The 17,258-nt window shown below is 32.2% G+C and overlaps 2 protein-coding genes across 2 annotated transcripts; one reads left to right on the top strand and one right to left on the bottom strand.

Annotated features, from left to right (window-relative positions):
- The first annotated feature begins 3,134 nt into the window (after positions 1–3,134).
- On the top strand, positions 3,135–5,630 carry LOC117914222. Its single transcript, XM_034829457.1, has 2 exons — positions 3,135–3,244; positions 3,350–5,630. Exons 1-2 carry the CDS (start codon positions 3,232–3,234, stop codon positions 5,500–5,502), a joined length of 2,166 nt encoding a protein of 721 aa, XP_034685348.1. The 5' UTR covers positions 3,135–3,231; the 3' UTR covers positions 5,503–5,630.
- Positions 5,631–9,496: 3,866 nt separating this feature from the next.
- On the bottom strand, positions 9,497–15,639 carry LOC117914221 (putative inactive disease susceptibility protein LOV1). The gene is made up of 3 exons (XM_034829456.1): positions 15,398–15,639; positions 9,971–13,158; positions 9,497–9,854 (listed from the first exon to the last, which is right to left on the bottom strand). The coding sequence occupies exons 2-3, from the start codon at positions 13,150–13,152 to the stop codon at positions 9,848–9,850; spliced, it is 3,189 nt and encodes a 1,062-aa protein (XP_034685347.1). The 5' UTR covers positions 13,153–13,158; positions 15,398–15,639; the 3' UTR covers positions 9,497–9,847.
- Between the last annotated feature and the right edge of the window lie 1,619 nt (positions 15,640–17,258).

Genomic DNA, 17,258 nt, shown 5'->3' with positions numbered 1-17,258 from the left:
ATGTAGAATTCAGCTCACGTAGAGATATTCGATGAAGAAATGAGGAAATATAAGATGTTTCCAAAACTTGATAGTTGCATCTAGTTTTTACTCTTTGTAATATTTTTTATAATAGAGTGGAATGATTCTCTCTTATCTCTTATCCATGCTTATTGACGTAATTTATTGAATCATGTTAAAACCTTATATAATTTTATATGGTTTGTTTTATCCCTTTATGTCCGTAAACTAATTTTGTTTGTGTGAAAGTTTTTGTTTGCACAATACTATTTGTTATCACTACCTATGGTGATGGGTTTATGGTGTTGAAGAAATTTTCCTCCACAACTCTATCAGCTACCCTATTTCTAGATAGCATATGTAACTATAAAAACGGAAAAGATAAGATGACCCATTTAAATGCCATTAAAAGTTGTGGAGCACATGCATTGCTATTCACATTTCTTACATGTTCATCTATTAATATAGAGGGATGTTCAAACTCACATGCATCAATTTATAGCATTCACATGATGGAGTATTCTTCCTCCATTTATCACTATTCGTTCATATATGATTCATTGATATTAATAATTAAATAATATTCAAATTCAAAATAAAAGTCCATTACTAATCTAATGATAGTTTTTGCATATTGAAATCTTTGGTTATGATATAACTATTTTTTAAAAATAAAAAATAATGATAACAATAAAATCGTTTTTGACTAATTTTTGTTCATAAATTTTTTCTATTAATTGGATCATTATTTGAATTTTGAGTTATTTTTAAAAATTACTAAACTCGTTAATAAGCCAAACATGTTTTGTTTAATTTGGAGTTTATTTTCTTAATTAAATAATTTATAAAAATATTATATATGTAAAGAAGAATCTAATCAAGTCATTGAAAATAAAGTTTGGTCTATATTTTTAATGTTATTGAGTTCTGTAACTTTATAGTGTTAATTAAATCATTTTTTGAGTTTCAATGTACTTTTTAAAATTAATAAATTTTAAATATCAAGTATATTTGATTTTAAATTTATTTGCTTAATAATTTTTTTTAGAAAAGTAAAAAAAAAATATTTAAAAAAGCACATATAATTTACTATAAGTGATTTTTTAGAATTTTAAAAATGTTTCATAAAATTAATCCAACACTTAATGTATTTTTTTTTTTTAAAAAAAACATTTTTTAAACTAAAAGTATTTCTTAGAATCAGAATGTCAAAGAAACTCTTAATATGCTTAACCTACTAGACATGATGCATTGACAATGATTGTAACTATTAACTATTTTAATTCACATATGACCAATTTATTAGATTAATTATCATTTGGTTACATGTAATTTTTGTATAAGATACACAAATTTTAAAAAACTTATATTAAAAAAATAATGATTTTAAAAACTATTTAAAAAAATTGAGGTATTAAAATTTTTTATTATCTCAAATTTTAAAGTTTCTAATAAATAATTTTTTGCTAAAATTGAGGTATTAAGATGTTCTACATTTCTAATTTTACAAATAAAAAAAGATAGAAAATGTTCTCAAATGAATGCTAAGAATACTACCCATTTGAATTAGCCTCTAACATTATTCATTAGACAAGATCACTAAAAATGTTATAGTAAGCAATTAATCATTCCATTTCATAACACAACTCTATTATATTAAGTCTATTATATAGAGTTTATTCATTTAAATATGACCTATCCTTTGATAATTGTTAGAGGTTGGTGACTCGAATTCTATTTGATCTAACTTGAAAAACTCGCGGTGTAACATATTTGATGAAGAAAAATTATGAGATTTTGAGGGGCCTATGTGTTTTTAACAAATAATAGTGTCTTTTTATTATGATTTTCCCTATTTTGTAATAATAACAGTTATAAGTGAGCAATAATTATTCCAATTCACACAATAACTCTATTACATTAAGCCTATTTTGCACATGGGCATCCCATATTTCTATGAGTTATGGGAACCATTTATGGTGGAAGATTATTTATTTATATTGATATTTATTTATTTATTTTTCATTTATAGGACTTACAATATATTTATGTGGGTTTTTGATAAGTTTGTGGTAATTTAAAAAAAAATTGTAAATTACGGTAATGAAGAAAGTATTAAAAATATATTCAAAGATTTTTAAAAATCGTCTCTTCAAGAGACGATTATTTTCTTATAACTTTTTTTTTAAAAAAATAAGTAAATAAATCGTCTTTTTTAAAAGATTTGGCTTTCGATTTTTCTAGTTGACAAAAACTATTAGAAATTCTTGATCCATTACCATAGTTTACAAATTATTTTTTAAAATTACCATACTCTTATCCAATACCAGCTTTTATGTTTAGTGGACTTTCTATTTAATTAGTTGCATAATACTAATATACGTTTTGAACAAAGATGAAAAGAAAATTATAATATTAAAGAGATTAATTTTCAAGAAATTTTAGTATATGCTCAATGATAAATAATAAGTTATTTATTAACGAACCCTTTATATAATGTCAGATAGTTCTTGCAAGTAGGGAAAAAAAATCAGAAAAAAAAAAGACTATACAAACAAACAACAACCATAACAAAATCAAAACAAATGGAAAATAAAAATATATATCACTCACATGATTCATTCATTAAACAAATGAAAAATAGAAAAGTATATCATTCACATGATTCAATGTTCCTTCACCTATCAATACTTTAATTCACATGATCACACCTATTTAAAAGTGAATGATACATACAAGACATGGCTTGTCGGTTTAAATTATTTTTAGTTATTGGAAAGCATTAAGGATAAGATTTTTATTTTTTTTAAGAAAATTGATTTTATTATATTTGGATGCCATAGATAAAAGTAAGGAAACTAACAAAATAGAGAGGAATTCTTCTTCATATTCCTTAAAAGAAGTGGACAAAATTTGTGGAAGTGTAGTCCTAGACAGTTTTCATGAATTATAAGCAAGAAAAAATTTATATTTCTTCTATTTTTTTCCCCCTATCTTCTTTCCTTTAAACTTTCAGAAATAATAAACTCAAGGTCAAGGGTTGTCAGAGCAGAAAATATGGGCTAGGGAAACTATATAGATTTCTTGATCAATCATAGCTTGTGTTATCCATGTGTACCCCTTAAATGAAATGAGTCAAAGCAGGGAAGTTTGGCAGTTGGTGTTTCTTTATAGCAGAAGCTGCAAGTGTTGAATTCCAATCCCCAGATCTTAGATACACTCAGAGAAACCATGCCAATTACAGGTGAGCTCACCAGTAAGCCAGCTGATCAGCCATTGTCTAATGATCGTTTGGCTTTCAGATAATCTTCTATATTGATCTAACACATTAACCCCATTTTATTTTCAGGTATTGGCAGCTTGATCTTCATGAATAAAAGAAGATCAGTAATGAAAATATTGCCCCAAAGCGTGACAAAACTTTGGAATGAATGGGAAGTCCGGGTATTGGTTTTAATTAGCCTCTTCTTACAGATTGTGCTCATACTGTTAGGCAATCGGAGGAAGTATATACCTTCAAAGTGGATCAGAGTCATCCTTTGGCTTACTTACTTAGCTGCAGATTGGATTGCAGCAGTTTGTATTGGCGTCCTCTCCAACAGCCAAGGAGATTCTGAAGACGACTCATTGCAACAAACCAATATCATAAGGGCATTTTGGGCACCGTTTCTACTGCTTCACCTTGGCGGCCCGGACACCATTACAGCCTACTCAATGGAAGATAATGAATTATGGTTAAGACACTTGCTGGGGCTAGTCGTCCAGTTTGGAGGGGCATTTTATGTCTTTCTTAGGTCTTGGGAGGGCATGCCCCTTAATATTCTGGCCATCCCAATGTTCGTGGCTGGACTCATCAAGTATGGGGAGAGGACCTGGGCTCTAAGGTCTGCAAGCAGCAGTCAGTTTAGGGAGGCCATGCTCCCTCGTCCTGACCCTGGGCCTAATTATGCCAAAATCCTCGGCGAGTTTACTCTGCAAAAGTCCCAGGGATTTAATGTTTCATTCGAACCAGTGGCTGAGCCTTCTACCAAAGTGAATTGCTTGGATCCAGATGAAGAAATTCTCCAAGTTGGTTATGCCTTGTTCATGACTTTCAAGCGATTATTTGCAGATCTCATTCTCACTTTCCAAGATCGCAAGGACAGCCAATCGTTCTTCCACAATACAACTTGGGAGAAAGCTTTTGTAGTGATTGAAGTTGAGCTTGGATTCATGTATGATGTGCTCTATACAAAGGCAAGTGTGACTTATTGTAGATGGGGCCACCTACTCCGCGCAGTGAGTTTATCTTTCACAGTCTCAACATCCATAGCCTTCTTGCTCATTAACAAGCAAGAGTACGCGACCATTGATTTGATTATAACATTATTGTTGCTGGTTGGTGCAATTGTTCTAGAGATGTATGCCATTATTATACTACTTTCCTCCGATTGGACCATGCTCTGGTTGAGTAAGCACAAAAAACCCCTCAAGGATAGGGTTAAGATGGATCGAGCAAACAAGAGATGGTCTAATTCCATGGCACAATACAATCTACTAAGTCTCTGCCTCAAAGAGAAGCCAATCAAGTATCTTGGACCAGTCCAGAGATTGCCTTACATTTGTGAAATGTTGAAGAAGTATCGCCTTGGTCAACATGAAGGAATTCTCTGGAGATTCTCTCGTGTTTATGAAATGTTGGAGGAGCATAGCTACAAGACTTCTGTGACTGTTTCCACTGATTTGGAAATATTGAATGATTTGAAAGAATTTATCTTTGAACACCTTTCAGATAAATCAAATAGTGCTAAGGAACAATCAGATGCCAATGCAATTTATAAGCAATTATGTGCAGGTAGGGGGGATCTGGTACTCAAGAAAGAGAAATATAATTGTCATAGTATCCTTGGCTGGAGCGTTGAGGAAGACTTCGAACAGAGCATTCTTCTCTGGCACATTGCCACTGATCTCTTGTATCATACCGATAATCAAGACCAAAATCCAAGCTTGGATAAATGTCCAGATTATAAAGCTATGTGCAAGTTGGTGTCAGACTACATGTTGTATCTTTTGGTCATGCGCCCTTCCATGCTTCCTGATGGAATTGGACATATGAGATTTCGAGACAGCCGCGCTGAGGGCATTCAGTTTTTTAAGGACAAAGCCATCATAGAAGGAAGAACCGAGGCTTGCCAAAAGTTACTTGAGGTGAACACTGAAGTTCCACCTCTGCAAGTGGAAGGAGATAAAAGCAAGTCCATGCTATTCGAAGCCTGCAGGCTGGCTAAGTCTCTGCAATCCCTGGAGATAACTGAGAAAGAGAAATGGGAGATGATGTGTGATGTGTGGGTGGAGATGCTGTGTTATGCTGCAAGCCAGTGTGGATGGAATCAGCACGCCAAGCAGCTGAGGCGAGGAGGAGAGCTGCTCACCCATGTGTGGCTTCTCATGGCCCATTTTGGTATAAGTGAACATTTCAAGATTTCACAAGGCCACGCAAGGTCTGTGGTGGTTGTGACTTAGGAATACTTGATAGCTCTGGGACCCTTGTTGTGCTTCAACTTTTAATTTAGCAATTTTTATTTTAATGGTTTCTGGCAGTTTGTACTTGTTTGGAAACATTTTCGAAAACCATTATGAAAAACACTTTATGGGAATAATTTTCAAGAACACTTCTACAATCTTTTTTATGGCAACACAAATTTGTGATATAAAAAAATTAGACATGCGTGTCAAAATAAGGGGACACCATCCTTGTGTCACTTTTAGCAATTTGTGGCTCATCTTCAACACAAAATGGTGTTTAAGAATCAGAAAATGGTTCCAATTTTTTTGAGGTGGCTCCATCCTAACCTCATTTTTGGCATGATGGTATGTCGACTCATTGAATACTTTTCAAATTTTCGTCAATCTTTTCCAATTTTTTTGCTTAAGCAAAAGACATCCAAATTTTCTACAAAATGGTGAATTGGTCTTCAAATAGTCTAAATTTTAAAAAGGTTTATTCGAGGTCATTTGAATATATCTAACCTCCTCAACCAACCTAAAACCTTTGATTAATGGGAAGTTTATTTTATTAATCTTCATTCAACTTTGATATTTTAACTCTACTCATACTTTTATCTTGCCCTAGGATGTTCCAAGAGTCTATGATAATCCTTATTATTCATAAAAATAGTTGTAAAAATCAAGAAGTAAATGAAATATGTGACAAAATTGAGCATATATATGTAAGGTTACATATAATTAAGTTTTATAGAGGGTGTGTTTAATGCTAAAACTAAGTTTAGAATGCAATGTATGACATGCATCAATCAACTCAACTTTTATTAGTTTTTTCAACACAAGTACACTCTTGTGTCACTTGTAGAACATTAATGACTAATATCTAATGGTCAACCTCACAATCAACTTTTCAGTATTCGCGATGTATTTAGGTTTTTTATAAAAAAAAAAACATAAATACACTTCATATATAAACAAATATTTTAAAATTATTATGAATTACAAAAATAATATAAGATATTATAATAATAGAAAAAAACCATCATCACAATATGGATATATTAATTAAAAATGCTAATAATAATTAATTATATTATTAATAGAATTAATATTAATATCACTCATAGTATTTTATAGAGAAACATTTGATAGGTGATTCTCTTAACAATATTTTCAAAGAAAATGCTTCGATTAAAAACACTTTTCGAATGCACTCTTAGTTTTAGTTTTGCAAAGGTGGATAAATCTCATTTTAAATGGGTTGAATGGTCATTGCTTCCAATTATATGAGATTAAATAGCATGATCAAAAGGCCAAATTAATCTGTAGTGCTTCTTTCTCTTCTAGTAGGAAAAAGGATGGTGTAAGCTTTGAGACTGTATTTAGACCAAATGTATCAACTAGTGGGGATGATGGGCTATAATCACAACATAAGTTATAGGTATAAAGATTCCAACAGAGGTGGAGGATAATCGATCTGCTTGTTGAGAGTGAATCAATCTTACTCTCCCCCGTCTATATGGGCAATCTTTCCAATAAATTATGTGTTTCTTGTGCTTGCTATTTGCATGAAAAGAACAGTGATATATGTTATTTGCTCAATATGTATGCAGCAAACTACTTAAGATATAAAAACAACATCATCAACTGAAAGAGGAAATAATTTTTCTTTGTAGAAAACTAGAGCCCACTAGCATCTGCATGTTATTCTGCTATAAAGATCACACCCAAATACAATCAAAAAGTAAAACTCAAAAACATATTTCACACTCAGAACTCCATCAAGTACATGATGGACTCATTATGAAGTTCACAACCACAAGTTACAAGTTCTACTAACAACTACACAACAATATGCATTTAAGCACAGCATCCTCTAAGCCCGCGTATCTATGGTCTCTACTAAATGAACTAAGAGAATATAACAATTAACTAATTAATCAGAGATACCGGGAGAAAGAATAATAGAAAGAAATATATACAAGTCATAGTAAACATCAAATTACAAGAATAAACAAAAAAAAAAAAAGGCACAAATTGATTTATGAGGTTAATAAGAAAAAAAATTAATTTCAAATGACACGACACAATTTTAAAAATTTTTGAAAGAATTTATTTGTATTAAAAGGGGCCCTTTACACTTCAACTATTAAGAACTTGAGATACCCTCAAAGGGGCCCTTTACACTTCATTTCCTAAGCATCAAGGCATGATATTCTTATTGAAAATAGAAAGATCCAACTTACAAGTGGAATATATCATTAATAACAAAAAAAATAAGGGTAATTTCATAGGTACAAGGGAGGTTCTAAGAAATCCTTATTAATTCTTAACCTAAACCACTACTCCAAAAACATGAAAATGGAATTAAAGTGAAAAACAAAAGCACGAGAAAATAGTCATTGAAATCTAAGATTCAACTTCAATAATGTATTAAGCCAAACCTTAAAAGTAAATACATCCAAATATAATCAAAGAAAATGAGTGTAATAAAATACAATACAAGTAAAATGTGCAAAATAGTAGGTAAAAAGGGGTGGCAACACAAGCTTCAATAGCAACCAATTCTCCTTCCTCCAAGCTGTTCAAGGCTCTCCAAGAAATCCTCTTATCAATTGCAAAATGGCTTTTTACAGGTGCTTCAATATTGTGTCATATGTTGTATACTATGCGGATCCATAAAAAAGGATGGGAGATCCTATGGTGGGCTATGAAAGGTCCAAAATTGGTGGGTTTGTGCTATCCTGGAGTGGTAACATGAAATGATCAAGGGTAAGGTGGTGCGATCCTAGTGCCAGTTTTGGCAGTTTGTAACTCGTTTTTAACACATGGTGCCGAGGAATGAGAAAATGGTATGTTGCCTTCTTCAGCTTTTCTTATTTTCATCAATATATATTTTGTGATATATTATTATTATTATTATTATTATTATTGTTTTTGTTTTTGCATAGACAAATTAACAATGTCCAATTCTTCTAAAAATTGATGAGATTGATTCTGAAAGAGTACGTCAAGATCTTTTTTTTTTTTTTAAAAAAAGGAAATATGATTATATCATCAATCTTCATGAAACTTTGATACTTTAGGCTCATATTCCACTCTTACCCCCCATCTCCCAAAAGGTTCCCATAACCATCATTATTCATGAAAATAGTTGTAAACATTCAGGACTAAATGAAAAACGTGAGAAAATTGAGAATGTACGAGATAATTACTTATAATTAACTAGTTGGAGAGTACGCTTAATACTAAAATTGAACTCAAGATACGACTGTTGCCCTCATTACTATGCAATATATGATATTTGGTAAAACTAATGATGGAAATAATTCTACAAATCATGCTAATTCCAAAAATCATGCAAATCATGGTGATGATACAGACTCAGCTATCCTTGCATACTTGTTAAGGACCAACTCCAATTTAGTAGCCATCTCTAGGCTAGTTAACTCCAAAATTTGCTCTCAAGGATTATCTCTAACCTCATTACTGTTGGAAACCAATCTTGCACAATGTATGGCCATATCAAAGAGTCCTCCTTATGGGTGTATAGTGGCTGCCAAATCAACCAACACAATCTCATGAATCAAGGCATCAAAATTGATTTTTTTCCTTTTCAATTTTTTTTCTCTCATCTTATATATATATATTATCTGCACACTTTCTTGTAATGAAAGAGCACGGTTGTTTTTCATTCAAAATTATTTCTTCATTTGGTTCTTCAAAATCAATCAACCTGATAATAGTTTTCTTTTTTACCACAAATCAACAATTATGCATGACTTTGCTTAAATTCCACAGGCAATCACCAATGACCAATCCTACAAGGCAAACGGTTTGGTATTCCTACTGCATCTTGGTTTCTTATAAAAGAAAAATGAAGACACTCAATATATACAAGATCAAAATAATATCATCAATTGAAAGAGGAAATTATTCTCCACGGAAAACTAGAGCCACTAGCTTTCTGCATGGTTATTCCAATCAATCTAAATACTCACAAAACAAAATATTAAAACATTCAAACCTAGAACTCCATTGAGTACATGATGGCCTGATTATGAAGTTCACAAACAAAGGTTATAAATTCTACCAACAACTACACGACAATATGCATTTGAGGCATCCAAGATGATAACTTAACATTAATGGATACAACCGTAGACTGAGCAGAAGGGATAGAAATCCAATCCGAAATGAGCTCCATTACTTGTTGTAACTTAGAACTCACCTCCACGAGTATAATTTGAATATCTGCTCCAATATCAAAACATTGAAATGAAAAGCAAAGCTCAACATGAAGAAGTAGACCAAAACATTCAAACAGGTAGTCGCATCCATTGTTTCCTCCCCATATATCTTGTCACAGCCTAATCAAGCATGCAAAAAACAATGTTGCATCAGGTTATAAATTCTGCTAAGCAATCATCTCATGTTAAGCATGTTATATAAACAAAATTTTGAAGAGATTATGTAGTGAACTTACTGAGCAAGTTTAACATCAATCTTCAAGAAAGGACTCCTGTCTAACAATTCTTCAGGAAGGATTGGGGTCCTTTCAGAGTACCTGATCTCCAAATCTCGTAGAGCTTGCAGTGCTCCTTTCTCCACCTTCCAGTCCTCCACTTGATCTAGCTTCCATAGTTTAAGAACTCGAAGCTGAGGAAAGCCTCCCAAAGAGCAATGCATGCTCTTCCCTAAATAAGATTTGGCAAACAATTTAAGACTTCTTAGGTTGGGAAGCTTATTCAGTGACTGCATTGGATCTTCTGTAAGTTCTGATCCAGATAAGGTAAGGTCGATGAGACTAGGCGGGAATTGAGACACAATTGATGGATTCCTCAACCGTCCAAACAAAAAAATGCATGAAAGATTCAGGTGACCTGTTAAAGGCTTCAATTCTAGATCCCCAGGCTGGTTATTGTCATCAATGGATTTGATCCTTAAAGATCGGAGATGCTTTAGATTCAGAACCCAGTCTGTTACTGCCTGTACTTGTGTTGACATTGCCTTCGGTCGAGATGACATAGCCAATCCCAATTTTCTAAGATTGAGTAACCTGTTTAGGCCATCTTTTATTGGAGTCTCCTCATCTACAAAGAGCCCACACAATGTCTGAAGGGTTGTAAGAGAACCAATACTTGGTTGGGGCTTAAGTTTACTTCGATAACCCTCACTAAAGTATAAGTGTCGTAGCTGTTGCAACTTCCAGATTGAATTAGGAAGAATGCTGATGTTGGTATGCTTTATATCTAGCGTTTGAAGATTCCGCAATTTGCTTATGGATGAGGGAAGCTTCTCAAGGAAAGTAGATCTCAAGCCAAGGTACCTTAGTCGAGTTAGTTCTCCTAGTGCCTCGGGCAACTTAGGTTTAAATACATTTTCAAGATCAAGCACCCACAGAAATAGGAAGCAATTGCTAGAAATGCATCGTCCCAAAAAATTTCCTATCTCTTCTTCTGATTCAATTTTTCTTCGAGTATCAAATGACCGAAATGAGAGGACATCTTGATAGTAATGTGTCAAAGAAGTTGAACTTGTGTTGCAACCGCCATGGATATGATCAAAGGTTATATCGTCCCTATCAAGATGATCGACAAGACGACGGATCATGTGATTGCCAGGGAACAACTCAGATCTTGTGTAATTATGATCTCCAAGAGCTCTGGCTTGCTGAGCTTTGGATAACCAGTATTGTGTTAGGGCATCAGGCAGGCGAACAGTTTTAACATTCCCATTAAGCTTCTTCTTTGACAGTTGAACCATTCCCTGGGCGATCAACAGATCCAAACAACTCTCTGCAACATCTTCCGGAGCTTCATTGTTGCCTTCTGTTTGCACCAAATCCTCTGCAACCCACAATGTTATTAATCTTCTTGTTGGGGTATCAGAGTCATGAGGAAATAAAGTTAGAGAAAATAGACATCTCCTCATGTGCAAGGACAAATCCTTGTAGATCCTGCAGAGGGTATTGGACCAGACTTTTTCTTGGTCATGACAAAGCTGTTGAAGTGCTCTAGACCACTCCTCAATGGTTGCATCCTTCTGCGAGAGTGCTTCTGCCAATTTTACGATCAGGAGTGGCAGCCCTCCACATCTTCTGACAATTCTCTCTTTCAGCTCTTGCAGTTCTGAGGGTATTCTTACCTTCAGAGCATGGGTAAACAATGCCCAACTCTCCTCATCTGCTCGTAGTCGCAATGGGTGAGGATCACTCCTCGTTTTAAGATTTGGAGGAAGACTCATTTTGCGAGTGATCCAAATCATTCTGCTCCCGTTTGATGTATCTGCAAGCACTCTTAACAAGCCGTCCCAGTAATAGAAATCAGAAGGATCATCCATAACTATGAGAGACCTGTTATTAATCAAGAAGGCTTTCAGCTTCTGCATCATTTCTTCCTGTTCACTGGAAGCCACTGCATCTCTCGTGACTCTCATCTTGTAGTTCATCAATTGTTTTATTATGTCTAGGAGAATCTGACGTGAATCACCTATGGTTGAAGAAGCAGTTGTAGATGGCCAAGCACGGAATGGGAAGTGATCCACAACAGCTTTATTGTGGAAGATCAACTTTGCCAGGGTTGTCTTTCCAATGCCTTCCATACCCATAATTGGAATCACACGGAAACTCTTATCAGCTGCAAGTAGTCGTGTCATCATTGCATGGACATCATCATCAAAGCTAGCGAGATGAGGATTTTGTGTTGTTTGCTGTGGCGGTATGTGCTTTTCAGATTTTATGAACTCTCTACTTTGACCCTGTACTTGGGTGGCTTTCTCAGGCTTGGAAATCGAGAGTTCTTGGATCTTAGCATATATTTGGTCCATCTTCATGCCAAAATCATGCTGAGATTTGGATTTTCCAAGAGGAGATCCCATCCAACTTTTCTTTCTGAGCTGTTGGTTATTGTTGATGAAGTCCTCAATTCCAACCACAGCAGAAAGAGAAACATCGGACAACTTCTCCATCCAGACCACTGCTTTATCATCCAAACATACTAATTCTAAGCCTTTCAGAAAACTACTCAGCGACTCCAATTCATCTAGTACCCGCCTGGACTTCTTCTTAGTATCGGGATGAAGTGCCTTCAGATCTAGCACAGCTGATAGCTTCTCTTTCACTGGGGAAACAACTGTGTCTTCCAGGTTCTGACTAGGTATTGAGAACAAGGGTGACCACTCCATTTCTTCCAAGAATTTAGAAGTTCTTGAAGACATTGGTACAGGTGCTTGGGCACGAAAAAGATAAAGGATTTTAGACTTGATCATTTCCAGCTTCTTGTGAATTCTGATTACTAAAATGCATCTCTCCCAGTTGCCTCCTCTCCTTTGTTTTGCTGCTGATCTAAGTACAAGGTCATCAATCACATCTTCAAAATCATAGGCAGCGTCCATTAATTTCTCTGTGAAGTCATAGCCATGAATAACCCCAAAACACATCAATCCCCTTTGGATCCATTGAACCTCTTTTTCAACTCCAACCAAAACTCCTGGTTCTTGAATCAGCACGACATTGAGTTTCTCTATAACCCTCGATACGGCCAACTCAGCCACCCCTCGTGTGTTTTCGAGCTTCCTTAAGATCTCCCTAGCTTCTTCATTTCTTCCTTCCTCCAACATCCTCAACGCCTCCAAATGCATCTCCCCGGTGTAGTTTCCATTCGACATTTTCTTCTGTAGGGAAAGGAACAAAATATTATCACACAATTCTTCACTAGAACATAGCTTAATAATTATCAACATATGTAGATTTTGGTTTTCTGTGTAAGCATGAACAATCGGAAATTTTTATTCTTAAGCTATATGGTTAGAACAAAGGGAGGTGATGAGAACTACAATTGCCACACAATTAATGGAAGAAAAGAAAAGAAAAAAGAATGCTAAATGAAATCTTGAAATCTTATGATTCTTATCCTTAGGAAAATGATTGGAGGGTGAAAAATATCCTTAACCATTAGAGGGATGACAAAAGTCTATATATTAGATTAAGACTATTCATTTAAGAATTACCCATAAGACTATTCATCTAAATATGACCATTGATAATGCTCCTAATTAAGGTAATATTTGGATACATGATTAAATAAAGTGCTAAAATGAAAATGTTCTAAATAATCACTTGAAGTGATTTCTAAATAATCAATTGATAGGTTATTTTTCCAACAATCGGTTTTTAATTATATAATATATTATTAAAATAATATCTAAATATGTATTTAGTTTATATCTAAACACCAAGTGTTAGTTTGGATATACTTTCTATTTTCTATTTTTTTTTCAATTTAAAAAACTAGTAATAATTTTATATAAAATATAAGGACTTTTAAAAACTTACATCGAAAATATAATAATTTTAAGAATTGTTTAAAATTTTGAGGTATCACAAAAATTTTAGTGCCTCAAATTTTAAAATTTGAACATAATTTTTCAAGACACTAGATAAATCTATACATATATTATACAAGATACTCTATTTTTAAATAGAAATCTCTATTTTTATCTAAGCTAACACTAAGCATTTTTTCAAAAAAGTTTTTAACGGAAGCATCAATAAGCTACATATATAAGTGTTTTAATCAAATTCACTTCTCTAATTAATATACAAATTCAAACCAAAACTCTAATAAACTAGGGCTATATTTGGCTCCTATAAAACTTGAGGGAAAATATAGAGGAAATAATACAAAGAGGAAAAATAAAAAGAAAGGAAAAGTGGAAGAAAATAAAAATAGATTTAAAGCCAATAAATTATTTTTATTCACGATTTTGCATTTATTTCAGTTATTTTAATTCTTCGATGTAAATATTAGATAATTAAAAAATCCATAGGTTTTGAACTAATTTTAATTATGTTAGATTGTCTTTGATTTTTTTATAATAAAAATAAACATGAGAACATAATTTTTTTTCTTCTTAGTATTGTATTTTTTCTTTCTTTAATTAGTATTTTTTGAGAACCAAATATAACCTAAGACTATTGATTAAAAATGAGGGAGAAGACTCTTCAATTAAATACTATCATTCATTGATAATACTATTAAGTAAATAATTAATTATTCTAATTCATACAATATTCATTTAAATATGACCCACTAATAATTAATGCTACTAAGTAAATGATTGATTATTTAACTCACATAGAGAAATCCCTCATAGAAAAATCCCTCTCCTCACTGCCAATGTACGAAGGATGACTAAATGTGTGGGTATTCATAGGTATAGATTATTAAATGAAGATGTTTCCATTCATTCCATACTCTAAGACTATGTTTGATTTTCAGAAAGCACTAAGAAAAGAAAAAAAAGTTAAAAAAAAAAATTGTTTTCTAAAGAAAATCAAATATAATTAAAATTAATTATAAATTTATATAATTTTAAAGTTATTTTATTTTTATATAATAGAAGGAAAAAAGTGAAATAAATTTAAAGAAGTATATAAAAATAATTTATTGACTTTAAAACTATCTTTTATTTTCCTTCGATTTTTTTTTTTTCCTTCTACTTTTCTTTTCTATTTTCTTTTCTTAACATTTTTCCTCAAATTTTTTGAGACCCAAACATAACCTAAATATATAAATTAATGTGACTCAAGTTGAAGAAATAAATTCACCCATAACATTTGTGCATTTATTGGTATAAATTGTCTAAAAAAATTTGAGAAAGCTCAAAACATTAATCCAACCTGTTTATGATAATAAAATTAAGATTTTTATCAGATCTGACATGAACATATTTTTTTTCATATAGTTGGTTTCTAACTGTATAAGCTGTTTTGAAAAAAAAATAAAACAAGAAAAAAAAAACGAAAAAAAGAAAAAGAAAATGTACTTTCTATTGTTTGACAATCACATTCCGCAAGGATCATACATAGACTGATGGGCGAGAAGAAGTGATGAGCAGGCAGCTTAATTACCTGGTGTGAATGGATGAAACTAGGGAGCAGATCCTGAGCCTGGGAGAGCACAGCCTCAGCTCGAGACAAGCAATTAAAAGAAGAGCATTGGCTTGAGCTTGATCATCTGCACCTAGCTAGGGTTATGTAAATCTTATACATCATTCAAACACAAAATCCCCTCTCAACTCTCATTGCCAAAGCATATTGAGAACTATTCCTGAAAGAAACTATATCATCCAATATATAAAGAAGCACATCCATTGATGTATAGGTATGGGTTTCTTATATGCTATTATCCTCTTTTCATTCATTTAAATGCCCTTGGAAAACTGTGAAGCACATGGATTGGCGTTGACATTTTATCAGATGCCCAGTAATAACACTAACAAGTAAACAATAACTATTTCAGTTCACACCGTAGCTCTATTAAATTAAGCCTATGCATGCAGCACATGGTGTTCCATGGGTTCATGAATGGGTGACAGGTGGATATTGCTCTTGTATGGGCATCCATTCCTATTAGTTATGGCAGAAAATTATTTATTTATAATATTGATTTTTAATTTTTATAGGATTTGAAACTTTTATGCCTTGGTGCACATTTTGTTTAATTAGTTGGATGGTACTAATATATGTTTTGAATAAAGATAAGAGTGATTAAGTGTTAGTTTGGTAACCGCTTTAAAAAACAATTTTAAAAAATAGTTTTAAAAACTGTTCTATAATTTTTGTAGAATAGAAGTTTGTTTGAAATCCTAAAATGTTTTTAACTTATTTTTAAATATGTTTTTAAAATAATTTTTATATCTCCTATTTTATTTTTAATTATTCTATATATTTGTATAATTATTTCTTAAATCAATTTTCAGAAAACAAGTGCAAAAATAGAAAAATGTTAAAAGATATTATTTAAAAACACCATATTTTCTGTATTTGATTGTCAAACAAAAAACATTTTTTAATTGTCAAACGTATTTTTTGTTCTGGAGAATAAAAAATTGTTTTAAAAAACAGTTCCCAAACATACCATAATATTCAAGAACTTCTTTTAGTATATGTTGAATACATATTATGTCATTCTCAATTCAATTCTTTTGGAATATTAATGGTATAAAATGTATGGATATTACACTAGTAAAAATTTTATGTTTCAATTCAATAATTAAATTTCAATTTCAGTTACGTTTTGAATTTTTAGGACTTACGTCTATTTTTGAGCCATGTGAAGAGGCTAAATTCAAAGCTCATGCTCTTTGGAGTAAGAGCCATGTGAGAAGAGGGATGTCTAGAAGAATATGAAATCTATATCAAGTGTTCTAAAAGAGGGCACCTTTTTGGGAATAACAATCCCTTCATACAGTAAATACATCATGGGTTCCTCTTTTCAAACACCTTCACATGTCTTATGATTTTAACCCATCCATTTAATATATGTAGTTGGATTCACAGCATAGCACTACAAATAGATTACTATGTAATTAATGGCAACTCAACAACACAAATATATAAAATATTAGACAAAAGTCTTCATGAGTTGATTCCTTTTAAACTAACACATTAATTTCTTATATACATATGAAAGGAAAACCCATTGACCCTGTAGTTTTTTTTTTTTAGCTATCACTACCTGTATTCTTTGCTAATCTCCTACCCATATTTTCTCCCTCAATCTCGATAGTAATTATACACAAACGACTCACCCATATCTCTTATATACAACTCATATATTTTTTAAATCTCGTTAATATTAAAAATAATAATTTTAAAATCTATTTAAAAAAATTAAGGTATTAAAAAATTTTACTATCTCAAATTAAAAAATTTTTAAAACAATTTTTAAACACATAAAATAAAATTTATATATCTTTTTATATAAGAT

Source organism: Vitis riparia, chromosome 5, assembly GCF_004353265.1.
Source record: "Vitis riparia cultivar Riparia Gloire de Montpellier isolate 1030 chromosome 5, EGFV_Vit.rip_1.0, whole genome shotgun sequence".
Taxonomy (NCBI): domain Eukaryota; kingdom Viridiplantae; phylum Streptophyta; class Magnoliopsida; order Vitales; family Vitaceae; genus Vitis; species Vitis riparia.
The sequence above is the reverse complement of the archived record's forward strand: the minus strand, read 5'-3'. Positions and strand labels throughout refer to the sequence as shown.